The sequence below is a fragment of the Etheostoma spectabile genome, chromosome 11, assembly GCF_008692095.1.
Source record: "Etheostoma spectabile isolate EspeVRDwgs_2016 chromosome 11, UIUC_Espe_1.0, whole genome shotgun sequence".
Taxonomy (NCBI): Eukaryota; Metazoa; Chordata; class Actinopteri; order Perciformes; family Percidae; genus Etheostoma; species Etheostoma spectabile.
This window is the reverse complement of record NC_045743.1, coordinates 4999172-5019711: the sequence shown is the minus strand read 5'-3', so window position 1 is coordinate 5019711 and position 20540 is coordinate 4999172. Positions and strand designations below refer to the sequence as shown.

The 20540-nt window shown below is 41.3% G+C and overlaps 1 protein-coding gene across 3 annotated transcripts; it reads left to right on the top strand.

The window, feature by feature from the left end:
• Positions 1 to 116: 116 nt before the first annotated feature.
• On the top strand, positions 117 to 18906 carry inpp4aa (inositol polyphosphate-4-phosphatase type I Aa). Of its 3 annotated transcripts, none has more exons than XM_032529156.1 (24): positions 117 to 266; positions 4888 to 5160; positions 5262 to 5306; positions 6643 to 6761; positions 6871 to 6987; positions 7146 to 7225; positions 7338 to 7455; positions 7930 to 8020; positions 8146 to 8293; positions 9808 to 9938; positions 10324 to 10428; positions 10528 to 10636; positions 10744 to 10761; positions 10873 to 11059; positions 11689 to 11988; positions 12065 to 12212; positions 12549 to 12581; positions 13631 to 13803; positions 13955 to 14078; positions 14816 to 15083; positions 16304 to 16401; positions 16498 to 16610; positions 16693 to 16847; positions 16952 to 18906. In XM_032529156.1, the coding sequence occupies exons 2-24, from the start codon at positions 5061 to 5063 to the stop codon at positions 17082 to 17084; spliced, it is 2913 nt and encodes a 970-aa protein (XP_032385047.1). In that variant the 5' UTR covers positions 117 to 266; positions 4888 to 5060; the 3' UTR covers positions 17085 to 18906. The 3 variants fall into 3 exon arrangements, with proteins under 3 accessions (XP_032385047.1, XP_032385049.1, XP_032385048.1); XM_032529157.1 differs by having other exon boundaries at positions 135 to 266; positions 5043 to 5160; positions 16952 to 17084; XM_032529158.1 differs by lacking the exon at positions 10744 to 10761.
• Positions 18907 to 20540: the final 1634 nt, after the last annotated feature.

Below are 20540 nucleotides of genomic sequence, written 5' to 3'. Positions count from 1 at the left end.
CCACGTACACTCCTCCACCCACCTGCAGCCACGGATGGATTAAGCTTGTGAGGTTGTTTCTGGTGGCAGGCCACCGCAGGCCACACGGTACAGTCGCCCCCAGGCCGACAGCGCCCCCCAGTGGAGAGAGGAGAACACGCATGCAGCGGAGGTATTACGTCTCGATGTGTCAGAGGGAGTCAGGGCGAGTCTTGACTGCAGACATCGTCGAGAAGCAACCAGGATGCGCATCTATAGGAAAGGAAACCTACGTATTTCTCTAAACGGTATGATATATTTATCATTGCTTGTGTTTCTCATTTGACATCTGATCATGTATCGGTTCATTGAGGGCGTTTCTTCACACAGATAGATGCTGTCGTAAAGAGAGAACAGCTCCTCCCAGCAGAATCAGAATAAGACATGTTAACAGCCCCGCAATATCTGAAATGTCGATTCATCTGTTTTTATTCCTTAACATGGCGTGTCTTTAATTGTGCTGAACGTCCTGCAGCACCATGCAGCAGCCTCACTGAATGAGCATCAGCAGATATCATGACGCAATAGTTGTTATTGTCCCAGTGTCAGTGAATAATATGTATCCACGCTTGACATAATAATGACAATATTATTGGCCAATTGCTGCCATAATAGATTTCAATTGGACAGCTCTGACCTCTTGTGTGTTCATTTCCACGCACCCAGTCTGGTGAACAGACAGGATGACACCCTGTTTTACATAGGTTTACAGAAGGCCAGGATAGCGTTGATGTAGGATTGGCGAATAACATTACGCTTAGTTTTCTTTATACTTGCTACATCTAAACCCAGATATGTTGCTTATGAGGCAGTGTCACGCATAATACAGTACTAGGGCCCCAGATGCTCCCAACAGAGCAGAACGGATTAGACTTCATCTTTTTAATCATTTTTTTATTATTATTTTCGTAACAGAAAGGGAACTGAATTACTGTTTCTGTGGCTCACCTCTGACTGTTTCCTCTGTTTCTGTCTCTTGCATCTGTGCATCTTGGCGTTCCTGTTTCTTATGGAGATTTTGTTTAACCTAAATGAACTCTCCTTGATACCTTAAGATACACATACAGTGTTTCTGGAACTGTGCGTGTGGTCCTGTAGCATCATAAACAAGAGTTCATCATCATCATCATCATCATCATCATCATCGTCATCGTCATCATCATCGTCATCAATGGCTTCTTTCTCATGCTCAGCTATCTGGGTAACAAGAGCTTCTTTATGCGTGAAGTTAATTCCTCTTTATGTTTGTGTGTGTGTGTGTGTGTGTGCGTGTGCGTGTGTGTCTGCGTGTGTGTGTGCGTGTGTGGGTGCATGCGTGTGCACTTTTCCTCTTTGATCAATCGGATCCAAAAACAATTTATAGATGTGTGGATAGAGTCAGCTTTCCATGTGTCCATGGTTACGCCAGACATTTCTGCATCAAGTCATTGAAATTGAGAGGGACACCGGCTTTACAGGGGGACACAGGAAAGGGACATGGCTGGAGCACAAAAAGATGAGTGAAGGGATTATTTCAGAGCAGAAGAAGGGGAGAGATTTAGGGGATGAGGAGGTGAGGAACAGGGACATCTGTAAGAGAGAGACACTGCAGTGCAGCCGGTGCTGACAGCATCTGCAGGGAGCCAGCTGTGTGCCGACTGCCTCACTAACTGGCTCATTTTTGTCTCTGTGCCGGCCCAGATGACTCTCCACCACCACGAGTACCACCTGAATCTTCCCTATTCTCTTTACTTCTACCACTTCATTAGCTTTCTTGCTGCACGGACACCATCTTATCATATCGCTGTAATTCAAATATCTTTGAGTTTTGGAATGCAAAAACCTGAGCATTTTGAAGATGTCACTTTGGGTCATTCATAGCACGTTGCTCACACAACATGGCACAGAGCGTCTTCAAATGTTTTGTCTGACCAACGGTCCAAAATCCAAAGTTATGATGATAATTATATGAAACAAAGAAAAACATTTGAGAAGCTGGAACCAGAGAAGGTTTGCCATTTTTCAGTCACCAAAATGGTTGCTAATCTGATTTATTTTTTTTAAAGAGCTATCTTAAAGTTTTTACAAAATACAGGTTATAAACAGTAAGCATACATTATTAGAGAGCAAAAAGAAAAACAGCAAACAATTAACAATTATGAGATGTATCAGTGCCAAAAGGGGCTAGTAAAGTGCATGTCGTAAAGTGCATATGCTAAAGTGCATAGAGTCTCTTAAAGGGCGAAACATCACAAGTTCAGAATGTCCCAAGAAAGGAGCTGTTTTTTGTCCAGAGATCATCTTCTTCTTAGATCAAATCTGTTTTCCCTCCACTGATCAGTTTAATGACGTTTCAGCACCACTCACAGACATTTTGTCCCCTTTCAATTAGACTGCATGTGGCTGACTGTCGGACAGATGTGATGATGATGGTGATGATGATGATGATCCGTGGCTACCCGCGGCTTTCCATTAGATCTGCTGTGGGTTTCCTAGAGAGCTTCTCACGGTGCCCCAGGCAGTGGAGATTACAGCATTTTAAAAGACAGCTCCCATTGATTATAACTCCCACACAGCCTAATGAGGCAGAGCTTCCACGCTACAATTGTCATCTGTTGTAGTCTCACATGAAGGTGCCAAAACAGAGATTAAACTGGCAGAGAGCATCATGAGCACACTCTGCATTTAGTGTATGTGACTATGCAGATGACTTTGAGTGTGTGTGTGTGTGTGTGTGTGTGTGTGTGTGTGTGTGTGTGTGTGTGTGTGTGTGTGTGTGTGTGTGTGTGTGTGTGTGTGGTATGTGTCACTGGGGGATTTCATCATTTGTGCGAAGTGTGTGACGTCACAAAAAGATTCAGGTGTAAAAATAGACCACCGATGAATAAAGTCTACGCATGAACGCACATTTGTTCTACTTTCACTGTAGTGTCAAATAAACAGAAACACACACAAGTTAGACAAACACTCAGTACCAGATATACGCCCAGGTCTACCAGGTCTGTGCGTAATGCGTATTAGGGTTGAGAAGGAGAGAAATGTTTTCTAGCTGATTACTCTGAGCACAGGCGAGTGGGTATTTGTGTGGCCACACACGCACACAAGCACTGAAGTGGAAATGTTAACTCAGTCTGAAACGCCACATGAAATGTAAATATTTACCTCTGAGGGCAATTTGAAGCACCTTTCCCCCTTAGGTTACTCGTCAGACCACTTGCTGCACCCTATTTCTTTCCATTTTTCTGTTTTCTATCTTTCCTCTTCCTCTATGTCTCACTTCTTCTGTGGTTCATGTTTGTGCTTAGTTGTGCTTTGCTAAATAAATATACTGACTGATTCTGATTCGCACCTTTACACCAGTGTTTCACTTAACAGCTGCGCCGTGTGCCACACTTGGCACAGCCTCAGTTTCCTGTTCTCTCACTGTTGCAAATTGATTTGGCAGGTGCAGTGTTGTTTCAAAAGCAGCCCTTTATGCTGTGGCCTTTTTATTGTCAACCAAAATTGGTAACAATGTGTGTCTCGGTGGGAAGAAAACGTGCTCTGGTTTAACGGCATTTCTTTAAACCAATCAGAATCGTAATGGGCGTTTCTAAACTCTGCACAGAGCTGCTGCAAAATAGTTGGATCCGTCCTGCTGCCATTTGCTTTGCCATTTGTCTGCCCCCATCTCTCTCCCCCTTCCGTGCCTGTCCGCTGTCTCTAGGTAATAAAGGGAAAAGCGCCAAAACAAATATTTAAGAAAAAATAAATAAACAAATCCACCTAATTTAAAATTCAAACACTAAGAAAGTAGAAGGAAACGGAAAAAGTGTGCATCCAGGAGAATTTCCTGCAGGACCGGAGCAATCCCGGAAGTAGAACGAGAAGGATATTGACTTTGAAGAGATGTGGAGCTTTTTTAGTCAGATCGCCTAACATCATCTCAGTTTGTTTTAGAGCAGTATATCTTGCTAACTGTGGGTCAGATTACAATCAAGTTTTGTATTTATATTCATGGCTCCTAGAGGAGGATTCTTGGTGATTAGGATTGGACCCCTATCCTTTTGTGTCACACCACTGGCAGGTCAAAATGTCTTGATCGGGAACACTAGTCCATGTCAAGTTATGTAATCTTTAATGGCACATTTATGTGACACTTTGAGATTTTCAATTATACTCGAAGATTTAAAGAACAGGTGTGTAAAAAATGGATGCTCCTCAGAAGATTAATCGTTTTTATGACTTCCTGGTTTTTCACAGAAGCAGCATATCAATTACATTTTTTTGTTTCCTTTAGTGGCTACTAGAAGTGCTTTACTCAGGATTATTGGCACTGTTAAGACACACTGGACCTCATACTAAAAATCTTCATATACAGTAACAAGGCAATAAACTATCCGGACTATAACATTAGATAGTTAGAAAGTCTGTCTGAGACCATTTCCACAGTGTCTGAAAGAAGAAAAAACACAGAAAAAGCACAAATAGCATCAGGAGATAGAAGGTGAATATTCAGTCTGCTGCAGCTCTGTTTCATTTCCTACAGCTGTGTGAAAAGTCACACTTTTCCCCCACTGAATTTTTTTCCACTGCCTATATTAACACATTATAGAGGAAAAGAGATAAGCCGAGCACTGACAGTAAACTGCTCAACCCTCAAACGTTGCTCATCCCAGAACGAAGCATCATGCCAAAACAGACAGCCACCTTAAATTAGTTCATTGCTCAACCTTGATGAAGACTGTAAAGTGATGCTGAGCATGTATGCAGTCAGTAGCAACCAGCATGTCTAATGTCTCTGAGCTCAGCCGCCATCTCAATGAAAGGATGACATCAGTATCAAAGAGCTGAAGATATCTAGTTTGGCTCAGATGATCACGTTGTTGTTTTCGTCTGTCTTTCTTTCAGATTTATCACTGATAAACGTGTGACCTCTCAGGTCAACACAGGGGAGCCCACAAGCTTATATCTCAAAAAACTGGCGTGACAGACAGAGTTTTGATTTTGAGTCTGCTCGACATCGTTCTGCTCTTCAGTCCTTTTATTCTAAAATCCATCCTCAGCCCTGACGTGAACCCACCATGTCCGGGAAGGAGCGCAGCCCCCGCCATCGGCCGTGGTCGGTCTACCGGGCCAACACGTTTGATCTCTCAGCTGAGATGATGGGGCTGGCTCTCTCGGGTAACTAAGTAACTGCTCCCATGGTAACCTGTTTACCTCATTGGTGATGAAATAGCAGTTGGTTAAAAAAGAGCTTTGTCTCTTTTTTCTCTGTCCTACAGGCAACAGTCAGGATCCGGATGAGCCTGTTCTGGAGTTTAGTGTTGGTAAGTTCAAAAAGAAGCCACGGATACACTGCTGCACACGCCATGCGGATCTGTCTGTGTCCTCTACCTAGAATATACACCGTATATTGACAGAGTCCGCTTCACATACACCGAGTTAAGCATTAATCAATCTTATGACCTGACCAAAAAAAAAAACACTGAATTGACCCCTGTAACTACACTGACTACACAGACAAGTGTTGTCTGTGTATCCAAAGCCTGAAACAGCTTATTCTTCTCCATTGTTGAACACATAAAAACCCATTAATGAGCCACACTGTTGCATTGGATGGCATGGCCATGGTAGTTTATTTTGAGTAAATCCCACGCACACCTGCTGCAGTTAAAAATCAATATTTCACCAAATGTGAATTAGTCAACAGTTGAAAATAGTCCTTGTCAAATGCACTTTTAAATTCTGTTTGAGTTGTTTGCTGAAACTACATTGCCCAGTTATTTTATAAGATTACTGAACCTTCTTTTTTGTTTAGATGTAACTTTATATTTGTGACCTCTTTGTAAAGAAGTCTTTAGGAGCAACAAACAAGGTAGTTAAGGTGGAAAGTATTAAGAGACGGCCAAATGCGTTGTTGGGTTTGGTCCTTGGATTTGTTGATGACTGGTAAATAAAGTGCTAGAAAATAAAGCCACATTCTGTAAAGCTGCACTAATCAATATTTTTATATGAACAGATAACTATGTCTAATGTGAAGGCAGCCACTGGTAGTGACACACTCAAAGAATTATTGCCTAACTCTGCACTTCCCCTTCAGATTTTTTTATCATCTTTTGATTTTTTGTTTAGTTTATTTATTGTTGGTTTCAGACACAGCGGGAGTTTTTCAGTGAAAGGCTCTGATAAATGCATTGAATGCTACCTGCCCAGCACCAAAACAGACAAAGTTAATCTGGTGGAGCAGAGCAATTAGAAGTTAAAGATTTTTCCTCAAACCTAAAATGAATATTGGATTTAAATTCACCTAAAAAACACAACTCCAAAGGAATGATAACATTGTTAACATGTTCACCGTGTTCATTTTAGGTGATGATATATCAATGTTAACATCTTGTTCAGCTGCCTATAAAGGCTGCGCTAAAGGATCATATGTCTTGTCACTGATTGGTTAAAGAGGTGACTATCTCTTTTGTGTGGACTTGTTTTATTTTTTTATCCTTTGTTCAATCTGAAAGCATCACTGTAAACAACTGCTGCTCATCAAGTACTAACAACTCACAAATACTCTGTTACATTCCTCCCATGACCCAGGATTAGTGGCCATCCCACCATTAAATTCTACAGTTTGTAATCTCTTTCTGCGTTTATATGTTGGTGCAGCCTGCAGCGAGCTGGTCACTCCCTCTCTGGACCGTAAGCCAACCAGCTTCGTCGCCATCAGCTGCACCACTCCGCCCCAGGCCTTCTGGACCAAGCACGCCCAAACTGAAATCATAGAGGTACACCACTGTTCGCTTTCCCTGGCTTCCTGTCTGCTGTTGGAGAAATCCGAACCATTTCACCTCTTTCTCTTTCTGTCCCTCTCTCTCTCTCTCTCTCTGTCTTCAGGGCACCAGTAACCCCATCTTTCTGAGTAGTGTGGCGTTCTTTCAGGACTCTCTGATCACTCAGCAGACTCAGGTCAAGCTTTCTGTCTACGATGTAAAGGACCGCACACAGGGCACGGTAAACCCCAATACAAGAATCCTTTATTGAAAAAAACACTTGACTCCTCTGTCTTCAAATTTCCTTTTAGGAAGTGAGTAGAGTTCCTTTCTCCGAAATCCTTTGTCGTCTGCACTTATCACCTAATTCCTTGGGTTGTGTGTGCTTTTATGTGACAGATGTACATGCTTGGTTCATCCATGTTTTCTGTGAAAGAACTGCTGCAGGACAAACACCACAGACTGCACCTGACTCTCAGGTAACACACAACACACTGTGCCTTTTCCCTCTGTCAGTGACACAATGATAGCCACTGCTTGCTGGATTTGGGTTCAGGGGTGTTTAGTTTACTTAATGTCCCTGTGGTTCAGGTCAGCAGAGAACGAGCGCGTAGGGAACATCACCGTCATCGCCTGGCAGATAGAAGAGAAGCGCGAGCAGAGAGCTCCTGTTGCAAGATTACAGAGAGGAGACACTGTGAATGGAAGGGTGAGTCACTCTGAGAGTCAGGACTAAGGCTGGGCAGCGTTCAAAATCTTTTGATCCGGTGCCAATTTCGATACCTCAGTTTCGATACCGGTTCCTGACAATACTTTTTTTGACAACATATGTTTTAAAATCCCTTTCAACATCAACACAAATACATTAAACACCAAACTTCTATTTTCTACCTTAATTGTGAATCAAAAGAGTTATCAAAGTTTAAAACAATTTGGTAACACTGCTCACTCAGAGTAACATTAATAACACTGATTGTGCTTTCTTTTTACTTTTTTAGGCCAAACAATTATCAAGAAATCAGCAGAATGATGGGCAAAATAATTGATAATAAATATAATAGTGTCAGCCCTAGACAATATATTTAACCTCATATTGTTTTGCCTGGCTAAGTTCTCTGCCCTCAGCCTATTTCTGGTAATATTGTTGAAACAATAGATCAACAGATCTCTATGTGTGTCTCAGATGGTTCTCCCTGTTGATGAAAGCCTGACTGAATCCATGGGCATTAAATCTAAGTCTTCATCTCTGTGTAAAGACCCACTGCTAAAGGCTGGTGAGTGTCTATATAAAGTAAATATCAACTTCCTGAATGACTATGTGAGAGTTTAGTAGCAGGTGACATCATGGTGACGGTCATGTTGATTCACGGCTGTGATTGTATGTTTGGGTCTGCTTCAGTGTTTGGGGGCGTGATGTCACGGATGTACCGGTTCCCCACCACAGACGGCAACCACCTTCGGGTCCTGGAGCAGATGGCGGAGAGTGTTCTCTCCCTGCATATTCCTCGACAGTTTGTCAAGCTACTTCTGGAGGAAGACGCTGTTAGGTAACGTCTGAAAACGGTCTTGATATTATTGATCAGGAGCGGACACTCTTAGTTTAAAGCAAAGCAATGTCTACTTGCTACTTGCTGTCAGGGCTGCAGGACTTGAGTCCGGTCTCGGCCTTGGGTCCAATCTCCAGACAATTTCCAACTCGTCTCAGTGTCGTTGTTTTGACTTTGATTGGTTCGGTCTCTGCCAGCAGTCTCACCTTAAACAGTTTTTGGTCTTTTTTTGTACTTCTCTTTTTCATCTTCCTTTTCTTCATTCAATATCTCTTGCAGTGCTCTGTACTTTAATTTACAAGTGCAAATCTTTTTCTAGTTCCCCATGAAGATAAGATAAGAAGATAATTAGTTTATTAGTCCCCAATGGGGAAATTACTGCACTACACTCTGTGTACACACTTTTTTGTTAGTACTCACACACAAGCCTGAAATACACACACATGCTCAGGACCTATACATGCAGAGATGTCAGAGTGAGTGGGCTGCCAGCTGAACCAGCGCCCTGAGCAGTCGGGGGGTACGGTGCCTTGCTCAAGGGCACCTAGCAGTGCCCAGGAGGTGAACTGGCATCTCTCCAGCCACCAATCCACACTCCCAACTTTTTGGGTTCATACGGGGATTTGAACCAGTGACCCTCCGGTTCCCAAAACAACTCCCTATGGACTGAGCTACTGCCACCCAATGCCATTAAGTGCCATGAAGTGTCTTGTGAAAAAAATTGCAATGTGCTAAAATAAATTATTCTTTCATAGTAGTCTGTTACATATTGAAAGAATATTTAGTTTTTAATATACTTGTGTGTTAGAATAATTACATTATAAAGAATAGACAGAGACAGCTGAACTTATATCAAAGTTCATTTTTATTTTGAACACAAGGAGACAGTTTCAACACTACAGAATACAGAAAATGCCGAATTGGAAGTAAGCCTCAAACAGAAGCTTATTTATGTGTGAAATACAATCGTAATGTAATCATAACAGTTGATGACGTCTCCCTTAGGGAGTGTATGTTCTTTTCTCAGCAACACACCGTGCTTAGACAAGATAGCCAGTAACTACTGTACTTGTTATCTTGAGTGTAAGCAGTGTTTTGGTTTCTTAACAACATCCACACAAAAGTTTAATTTAACAGAGAGAGAAAAGAGTAATCAGTATAATATTACTCTATGCAAACAGTTTAATAATGACACAAGGTAAAGTATGTAAATCATAACTTTCTTAACGTGTGTCCTTAGAAGACATTAAACTGAAGAGTGTGTGATATATCATGAACTTTATATTCTTTAGGTACTCTATTATCTTGTCATCATCATGTAATAATAGAAACATTATCATTACGACTGCCACTGTTGCCTTTTCTACTAATGGTTGCTTGTAGTGTGGGTGATTTGAGAAGTTGGACCTGCTCAGGTGCAGGTTAACTGAACAAGGTGCACTAACTTCAAGCTGTGATATCATCAGTGCATCAGCTGGATGTGTTGATTGTGAATGCATGTGTGTGATGTGCAGGGTGTGTGAACTGGAGGAACTGGGCGAGCTGTCTGCGTGTTGGGAGAACCTCAGGAGGCAGATCATCACGCAGTATCAGACCATCATCCTCACCTATCAGGAGACCATAAGTGACCTGCACGAATACAAAGGTTAGAACCACAAGCTATTGATTACATATCATTTTTAAGGGGGAACTCAAACAATTTAGATAGATCATATCCACAGGGAGTACTAGGAAGGCTCTAACAAAAACATGTTTTTGGGAAGTGCAGAATCCAGTGTTTTTGGAGCTTGACCCCTATTAGGGACTGAAAGTTCGGTTCTCATCCTCCACTGAATTTTACCCATGAATCCCTTTTTTCCCCAATACTAAATTGTTGAGTGCCCCTTCAGGTAAAAATAAACAAATGTTGTATAATTGCACAAGCTAGGCACTGCAACATCTTATGTTTTATGTAAATAAATATGCCGTTATCTATAGACTATTATGTACAGATACGAAGAACCTTATTCCTCCTTTCTTCGCCCTCCCAGGTCCTTCATTTAAGTCTAGTACTTTGAAAGCCGAGAGGAAGTTGGAGTTTATTCCTACCAACCTGCACATCCAAAGGATGAGAGTGCAGGGTGTGTCTGGCTATGGTAGGTATTTGCACTGCATGCCTATGTCTGTCCAAGGTTTAAATTATGTTGTTTGTTCAGTATCTCATCGCGTCCTCTTTATAACTGTCCTCTGATCAGACCGGACATACGATGTTGTGACTATCGGTGCTCCTGCAGCACATCATCAAGGCTTTAAAGGCTGCGGTCTCCGAAAAATGCTGCACAAGCTTGAAGAAGCCAGGAAACAGTGAGTAGCAAAGCAGAAAATAGTTTCATGGTAGAGTTTGATTTTATAAGTGATCCATTCTTAATAATCAATCTTGTTTTGTCATTGGTTTTTCCTTCCTCACTCAGAACTTTTGAGGAGGAAAGGTGAGATTACGTGTAGTGTATTTACGTATGGTGTATTGTACAAACGTAAATTTTGTCTGTGTTTTTTCTCATTGCTATGTTCCACAATTTATCTTCTTTATCACCATCAAGTTCTGCTAGCTCCGGCTCTAAAGGAATGGCATACCAGCCTCAGGATGTGGTGAAAGCAAAGGAGCTGATTGGTCAAATAAACACTCTGAAGACACAAGTGTGTTACTACACTGAACGTCTGTCTCGAGCTGCCAAGGAACGCTCACCCAACGCTCTGGAGAGAACACTGTCCATCCTATCAGAGAAAGTAAGAGAGCACTGATATATTATATACATAGCATTGCAGTTTCTTCTCTATTGGATCTCACTTTTTTCAATCCCTCTGCTTCTGGCTTTCATTGATTCTCTCTTGACAGTTTATCTCAACTTTCAACCTTAATAGAAATGATCAATTCTTGCAAGGAAAATTGCTTCTTAATTTTGGAAGTCGAGTGCAGTAAAAAAAAGGAATAAAATAATACTGCACAACAGATAAAACAATATGTGTTCTCAGTTTTTTACTCAACAAAGACTGCAGCATCGTTAGCAAACCTCTGAGTCTCAGAGACACTGACACCAAGATCAATAAATTCCTTTTAATTAATTTATTATTTATTTGGTCCCATTGATTACATTTTAATTAGGCTTATGTCTGCCGCTGTCACCTTTGAGCAGTGAAAGATACAGTTGCGTTGCATCTCAAACGTAACGTGATACCATAACATCACCCACTTCTAACAGACAGTTATAAATGTATTCTGCATTTTTTCCCTGATTTTTAATTTCAGGGTTTATGAACTTTAAAAAGCATTTTTTTGCCTCAAGTTGCAGTTTATTTAAGCCCAAACTATAACCACTTTACCAGCTTCTCTGTGTCCTCTCCCTCTCCTCTTGCAGACTCGTCAGTTAGTGACGGCGTGCGACTCCAAGTTACTGTCCTCAGCCATCCTCGCCCTGGCAGCTGCCCGCCCAGAGTCCACTCAGCAGAGCACCCCGTCCCCGTCCTCCTCCTCCCTTTCACCCTCCTCTTGTTCCCCATCACGTTCCCCCTCCCACTCCCACTCCCCCTCCCGCCACCCAACTTTCCCATCTCGTGCTGCAACCTCACCTTCTCGCCATACAGCGCCTCCAGAGGGCAACGAAGGGAGTAAAAACAAGCGTGCCTCCATGCAGGGAGATTTACAGGAGGAGGAGTGGGTACGAGAAAGTCCATCTGCCTCTTTCATGCGTTCACGTGTTTTTTAATGGTCACTCACAATATGTTTGTGTACAGGGGAAGGTTTGGCTAAACGTTGATAAGAGCCTGGAGTGTGTGATCCAGAGGGTGGAAAGGCTGTTGCAGCAAGACAGACTCCAGAGCGACAGTAGCTCTGAGGATGTCTTCCTGCTCGCTAATGAGGAGCCCGGTAACACTAAGAAAGGTACGCGCGCACGCACACACAAACACACAAACAAACAAACAAATAAACAAACAACACACACACACACACACACACACACATACACACACACACTACTCTACTATCATCAAAATCTTCTCATCTACCACAAAACCTTCCACATCATCATCATCATCATCATCATTCTCCCATAAAAAAACTCCTGCATGCCTTTCACACTGTGTTGATCACATATGTAGGTTTATTTTTGTACTCATGTTAAGTGCTTCAGTGTTGCTGCATGTTTGAAATCTGAGTTACAGCTAGAAGTGGGATTCTGCCTGTATCTTAACATCCTTTACTTTCTCTCACTCGTAGATCACAGCCCAGATGTAGGAAAGAAGTCCCCTGGTGAGAGCGTTATATCCTTAACAAATCATTCTGTATGTGCTAGAACAGTAGACCTTTGTTAGGCCAGGGACCCCTTGGCTGAAAAAGAGACCGAGTAGGGACCCCCGACAGCATGTATTGTATACAATTGAGCTGCATATTAAACTTGGCCCAATGGATGAAAAAAATGTACATTATTTGCACATAATGTTTTAATGTTTAAAACACATGTGGAAGGAATATTTAAGCCTAACTGTGCGGCCACCATAGTGGCTACCTTGTGTAGTAAACTTATCTTCAATATGTATTTTTTTTTTTCAAAAAAAGGCTAATTTATCTTTGCTATTGATATTTTTAATTAAAGTATATTTTCACACATTTATATTTTGAAAAAAGAAACTTTCAAAAAAACACATTTTTAAATAATTTAGCAGCCCCCCTTGACTAACTCTGAGGACCCCCTGAGGGGTCACGGACCCCCTGTTGAAGATCTCTTTGCTAGAAAGTGGAGGACACACAAATAGACTCTACAATATAAACAGGCGGTTACATGTTTATTTGCAATTCAATTGTTTGAAACGTTAAAATACAGCATTTTTGTATTAGTTTTGTGTAAAATAGAATTGTTTGCAATACAAAAACATTTTTTTAAGAATAGGACCTGTATTAAAAATAAGGCGTAATGGAATTTAATCAACGTTTTTTCTGTAAATATTTCAAACCAGAATTTCAAATATTTTGTTTATTTTCAGATTGTGAATTCAAGAATTAAATTTAAAAAACATAATTAAGAAACAAAAATTGCTCAGCCTTGGGGTCGGACATTTATAAGGACACAGGACATTTCTAAGATAAATATATTTTGTATACATTTCTGATATTAATTCAACATAAAACATTAAAAAGGTTTAAAAATGTGCACAAATTCTCATATGATCCACCTGGCAATCACTCCATTCTCTCGTTATTATTATTATTATTATTATTATTATTATTATTACAGTGTCTGCACGTTGCTGTGTGTGTGTATAAGTGTGTATTACAGTAAGTGCTGTGTGCCATGTCTGCAGGTGAGTGGAGCGACGCTCTGTACCCTCTCCTCACCACGCTGACGGATTGTGCGTCACTGATGAGCGACAAAGCCAAGAAGGCCATGGTGTTTCTGCTGATGCAGGACAACGCCCCCACCATCGCCATGAGCCTCACCCTGCAGTACCGCCGCGACGTCGTGTTCTGTCAGACGGTCTGTCCACTTCTCCCTTCCCCTTCTAGCTCTCCTGTCTTTCATACGTATGAAGTTTTGAAGAATTACTTGTCATTAGAAAGTGTGCACAATGTTCATAAAAAAGATGCCACTTTCATTGCTGTGTTGATATGAGTTGTTCTTCTTTCAGCTGACGCCGCTGATCTGCGGCTTCGTTATCAAACTGAGGAACTCTCTCTGTGACTCAGGCTTCCTCAGGCAGCTACACACCATCGGCTTACTGGTGCAGTATGAGAGCCTGCTCAGCACCTATGGTAACCAGTGTGTGTGTGTGTGTGTGTGTGTGTGTGTGTGTGTGTGTGTGTGTGTGTGTGTGTGTGTGTGTGTGTGTGTGTGTGCAAACAAAAGAAATGTTTCATAACACAGAAAATAGAAAACATTAAGAGAGTTAAAGCCTTGCCAAAGGCTGTACAACTTTGCAGAAATCAGCATCAGAATATGTACTGTATATATTGTGACAGTCATTCTAATTAGTTAATCGAGGCTGTGGTTTAGCCTAAATCCATAAATACATGAAAACATGATTGAATCAATATGAGCGGGATTGGTCAGAGCAAATGTGCTTGCTAAATCGGATTTTAATTGCATGATCTATTTAGAAGTTTAGGCCGTTTTTTAAATAGGCAATACTTGCCCACATATTTGGTAACCAATGATGAGGAAAACAGTATTAGTGTTAACAAAATCTAATTAAAAACCTTTTGGGGCATACAAAAATTTTATTTATTAAATTTGTTGAAGATTGGGTGAAGAACAGTTTAAAGAAAGGTAGAAATTGTACCGTTTTAGAATTAATGAACAAACTTGTTAAGTACCTTCCCTAGGATATGGCCTAACTTTAAACCACATTTTACTGAAATCGGTTGAGCAGTTTTTGAGACATCCAAAGACAAGAAAACAGACATGACCAAGATCAGAACATCCTGGGTTGATTTAATGATGTCAGTGGTGAAGGTCTTAATTTTCTCTGATGACTCCTTGTTTCTTAAAGGTGAGGAGCTGGCCATGTTGGAGGATATGAGTGTCGGAGTGATGGACCTGAGAAATGTCACCTTTAAAGTTACCCAGGCAACTTCGGGTTTTGCCCCAGACATGCTGCCAGTGATCACAGGAAACAGGAACGGCTTCAACGTCAGGGTCCCGATGCCGGGGGCGATGTTCGACACGCTGCCACGAGAGATCCAGAACGGGATGCTGCTGCGCGTGCAACCCGTTCTGTTCAATGTGGGGATCAACGAACAGCAGACGCTGGCTGAGAAGTGAGTCACTGAGATCATAGGAACAGGAAAGGCTGAGGGCTTGAGGACAGAAAGAAAATGGAGAGGAGAAAGGGCACCCAAGAGGAAAATGGCAGATTTTGTGAACAGGTCAATTTTTAGACATTTTGGTAATATATTATGCACTTTTTTATCTAAGTGCTTTTACCTAATAAAAAGGAGGAACGGCCATTTTCTCAAAATGACTCTTGCATGTTCACAACACACAAATGTTGGGTTTTATACATTTTGAATAATTCAGCATTGAGCAATTTTTCAAGTGGCTTATGTCTTTTTGAGTTGTTTTTCAGTTTTCTAATCTTCTTCCATATGAAAACAATATATTTAAAAAAAGATGGAGATGCTGTTTTAAATATGTCTTCCCCCAAAAAAACAAATTAAGAAACCAAAAACTGTAAATAAATGAATGAATAAATCTCTGTACTTTGTAAATGACCAACTAGTCACCCTCATTCATAAGGCTGAAATAGGAAAAGGGGACAATGTTGGGCTTCACTATTAAGAAAAACATATTTAATATACAAATATGCACATCATATCTTAAAGGTCGTATCACCCAATTTGACAGTATAAATAGGAAAATGAACTGTAGTCCAGGGATGTATTGTACTTCTGACCTGTTCAGTCATGAAATGTTCCTATGGTTAAATGGTAATTTTTCTCCTCTTTATTCACCTGATGCTTCTCAATCTGTAAGACATGAAGAACATTAGGAACCAGAAGACTAAAAAGTAAAAAAAGAGGTTTAAATGGCAATTGAATAGATGGAGTGATGAGAGCAAGGTTGCTGGTTGGAACCCCACAAACCACTGTTCAGGTGCCCATGAACAAGGCACTGAGCCCTGGTTCAGAACTTGGTTGTGAATATTACATTCAAAAGCATCGGTTTTCTGCGTAACAACCTGCACAGGTTATAGAAAAAGGAATAATATTAATCCCTCTTGGGAAATTCAGACACACATAGGCCTAAAATACAAACATGCACACACACAGGTGGTGGGTGCCATGGTCAAGCTTCAGGCATCTGGTTTGATGCCTTGCTAAAGGGCACCTTTTTAGTGTCCAGGAGATCCAAAAGCCAAGTCCCTACAAACTGACCTAAAATGTTGTGAAATTACATCACTCATTTGGGGCAGGGCAATAACAGGAAAAATGTGATAGTGCTTCAATATTTTAACTCTAACATCTTACATGTTTTCCAGGTTTGGAGACACATCACTACAAGATGTGATCAACATGGAGAGCATGACTCGCCTCAGCTCGTACTACGACCAATTTAAAGAAGTCCTGCCAGAGGACTGTGAGTTTACATACATACAAAACACTTTTACCAGAAGGAAAAATGCGAATCTCCTTGTTTTCATATTTAATCATTCCTCCTCTGTTCTCTCGTCAGGCTTGCCTCGCTCCCGCAGTACCACCAGTTTGCCCGAGCTGCTGAAACAGCTGAGCCAGGATGTGAACGCCAAGAAAAGCAAGAACGTAGAGATTTTGTGGCAGGCAGCCGAGGTAAACTTGCTTCTCATGTCTTCTTTATGCAAATTTAAAAGTTCTGTCTTCCTCCTTTAATCTCTTTCTCCAAACCCTTAAGGCATGTCGCCGCCTGAATGGAGTGCGTTTCACCAGCTGTAAAAGCGCCAAGGACCGCACAGCCATGTCCCTGACCCTGGAGCAGTGTCAGATTCTGCAGCAGGAGCACGCCCTCGCCCCACAGGTCTTCTACCAGGCCTTGGACTGTATGCGCAGGTCAGCTAAAGATAACAATAGTCATGAATGTTACAGATGTCATAACTCCTGTACCGCAAGCTCAATAGAAAAATAAGCAATGCGTAATTTCTGTTTCTCCACAGTGAGGGCTGCCGGAGAGAGAACACCATGAAGAATGTGGGATGTCGTAAATACGCCTTTAACTCTCTCCAGCTCAAGGCCTTCCCCAAACAATATCGCCCGCCAGAAGGGACGTATGGAAAAGTTGAGACCTAAGTGGACACATCTAACTGGAGGAAAACCCAAAGACTGAAGGGGATGATGATGATAGCACCACACAAAACACAAAAAAACTGGAACAACAGCCCTTTGTTTTGTGCTTAGCCACTGTTAAGATGATTAATGTCCAAGTGCCAGTGCTACTGTAGATAGTTTTATAGTGGTTTCCCTTCTCCACTAGTAATACTAGAATTACACACTTTTCACGGCCACTTCACAGCCAGAAACAGTAAAGATGGCTTTCTGTGTTACTTTGTAGCCAGTGTGCAGACAACACTGTTTGCTGCTGTACTCTCATACACTCGTAGCATCAGAAAGCGTTAGCTGAGACATTTGTCCCTAGAAATAGGATGTGCAAATGTGGGACACGTTTGTTCTTGGCCTTGTTGAGTTTATTTGATTTTACCAGTTTATCATAAGGCTATAGATTCCATGCAAAGCCCAAAACCAACAATGATTTGATTCTACTGACACTGGCTACTGATCCAGCTTATTCCTGTGTGTCATAGAGCTCAATTTTTGTTCAAAAACTATTAAAAAGCACATATATGAGCCACACTGTTCTACTGGCTTCATTATCCTTCATTATGGCAAACATGAGTAAATCCTACATACACTGTCCTGCTGCAGTAAAACTCACCAGTGCACCAAATGCAACCCTGTAAATAGTCTCTAGCATCGCATTGCCAGAACTTTCTACAAAGCGCACTGAAGGAGGGTCTGGCTACTGCACTTAGTATTCGGGGATGGGAGGAAAAGGGGCTCTGGTTTAATGGCATTTCTTTAAACCAATCTCAATAGTCATGGGCGGTGCTAAACTCTGCACAGAGCCTCTGCAAAATAGCCGTGCGAGAGAAAACTCAGATGGGACAGATAGTCTAGCTAGCTGTCTTAATTTACCATGCAGAGATCTGAGGAGCAGTCGACAGTACTCCTCTCAAAGCCACCGAATTTAAAATTTCAACAAAAAGTAGGTGTAACAGGAAACAGAAAATACATGCATCCGGGGGAATTTCCTGCGGCACCAGAGCAATCCCACAAGTGGAACGTCAAGGATACAGACTAATGGTCCCCGACAGATGCACTACTTACTCCTGCTTGAACACCATTTGTTAAGCTACAGTGCCCGGCTGTTTTAGGAAATTACCGAGCCCTTTAAAAAATGATAATATTTGCATTTTTTTAAAGGCAACTCAGATGGGGAAAGGAAGCAGAAAGCATTAAGTAACATACTAATACATTGTTGGTTTTGGTCTTTAATGGGATAATTGGAAATGGGACAGTAAGAAAAACAGAATAATACCAGCCTTCTCCTTTAAAGCTACGCTAGGCAAAATGTTTATGAAGAATTTACTTTTTTCCAACCTAAAACATAACGTGAAGCTGCATTGAGAGCAGATCTCATCTTATTTGTGAAGACAAGCGGTGACACATTTAAGATAATGGCAACAGCAGCAAGCAAGCAAGCACGTGTGATTGTCTGGAGATTACAAAATGTGACAAGATTTTTTTTAATGTAATGAAAACATGTTCTTGGGAAAATGACTGTGTATCTTGCTGCCATTTGGAGCTGCCTACATGTGAAGTTGCCTAGTGTAGCCTTGATTAGACCATCAGGTTTATCAAACAGACGTATTTGCCTGTGAACATATTTCTCTGGACCTAAAGTCAAAGCAATTATTTTGTTTAAGTGCTTTGAGCCTGTTGTCTGTTTCCTTTCCATTGTCTCTCCTTCTTCTTGTCTTCTTCTACCACTTCAATATTGAACACCATAACACTTTTTACAACAAGCACAGATGTTAAAGACATACATTTCTGACACCACCATCTGGCATTTTTATTGCAATGATGTCTGATTTAATGTTATTTCTGAGGTTCTTCTGATGCTACACTGAAAGCAACGGTGGGGAACTGGTTCACAAATGTGGGCTTCGGTGGTGCATCATATTATTCTATAAACATATCTACAGAAATGTAATACATTTTTGAAGATTATATTCAGTACTATAGTTGTTTGATGGCCCTTTCAGACTTTTTATTTATTTTAAGTGTGTGTACTCTGTTTTACAGCACTCAGTTGAATCATGCAGAACAGTGTGATCAAAATTGGATAAAAACTTCATACATTTAACCTGCATGAAGATAAATAATAAAACCCATACTGCAATTGTTGCGATTAAGCGTACCCATGAGCACTAGATGTTTTTAGACTGAAGTGAAATAATGCATATTGCACCTACCACCAAAACCCCCTCTACCAGCACCAGGCTCCAGTGTAAGCCTACTTTATTGTAGAAAACTTACATAGACAGTGGATGTTAATTTGCTTACATTATGTTGAAAATGAAATGAGACATGATGGTCATGGCTACTGTTAGAAAAAGCAAACTATCACGTGTTCTTAGATTTGATGAGGACGAAGAGAGGCTGGAGTTCCAATGGAGAATTAAGAAAAGGTTTAATGAAAACAGCATGATGAAGATGACAAGACAAATACAATAAAACACAAAACATAATCAATCTGCAGAAGACAGTGGACTTGATCCATGCTTCTCCCTGATGGAGTCACATGAGACCAGTCCTGAATATTTCTAAATCACACACATCCGTGTTGTTTTTCAGACAACAGCAGTGACCAGTGCTAGTTAGTGTCTGTTAGCTCACAGGGCTCTAGGGTGTGACTAACATTGTTCCTCTATGTCGCACCGGTGCTAATGTCCCCGCATCCACTGCCTCGCCACAAACAAAGCAGTGTTGTTCATATTGATTTGGTTTCATTTTGTGTTACATGACCCATTTCTTCTGTGAAATGTTTGGATCTCTCTTTAAGGCCTACTCTCCGCGCAGCCCCCCCCCCCATTAACTCACACACGACTCCAGAAACATGGAGAGACACAGCGGCCGCAGGTCCACACTTCTGACATTTGTCCACAGTTTTGTTATTAACACAGCTGTATACAACTTAAGACAGAAGAATATAACATAATTTGGATGTGAAAGGAGTTATAAATAGACTATGTGACTATAACATTTGTTTTGGTTAAAATCAACCAATAATCGTGATAATTAATCGTGATCTCAATATTGATCAAAATAATAGTGATTATCATTTTGGCCGTAATCGTTCAGCCCTAGGCTTCTTTCTATGTGTCATATGCCAGACTTGACCTGGTCAATGTCTTTACAGTCAGAGGAACAGAGGGGGAAGGTGAGAGACAATAGGGCCGGTCTTGACCTCTTCACAGGGACAAATAATCCATATTTTCTTAACCTGGCTGCATCATACATAAACAGAAATACATAGTTTTTAACTTTTTATAACTCAACACTACGAGCGGCCGAAATGGGTTTCCACAGGAGGGTGGCTGCTGGCGCCCCCCTTAGAGGTAAGGGAAGAAGCTCAGTCATCCATCCGTGAAGGGACTCGGAGTAGATCCGTTACCGTCGATCCTT

Bases quoted from the DNA above. Each gene is read 5' to 3' on its own strand.
- inpp4aa (XM_032529156.1), top strand. From the start codon at position 5,061: ATGTCCGGGAAGGAGCGCAGCCCCCGCCATCGGCCGTGGTCGGTCTAC. The intron at 10,429-10,527 runs GTAGGTATTTGC...TCCTCTGATCAG, and splicing joins GCAGGGTGTGTCTGGCTATG to ACCGGACATACGATGTTGTG. The intron at 16,402-16,497 runs GTGAGTTTACAT...TTCTCTCGTCAG, and splicing joins AGAAGTCCTGCCAGAGGACT to GCTTGCCTCGCTCCCGCAGT.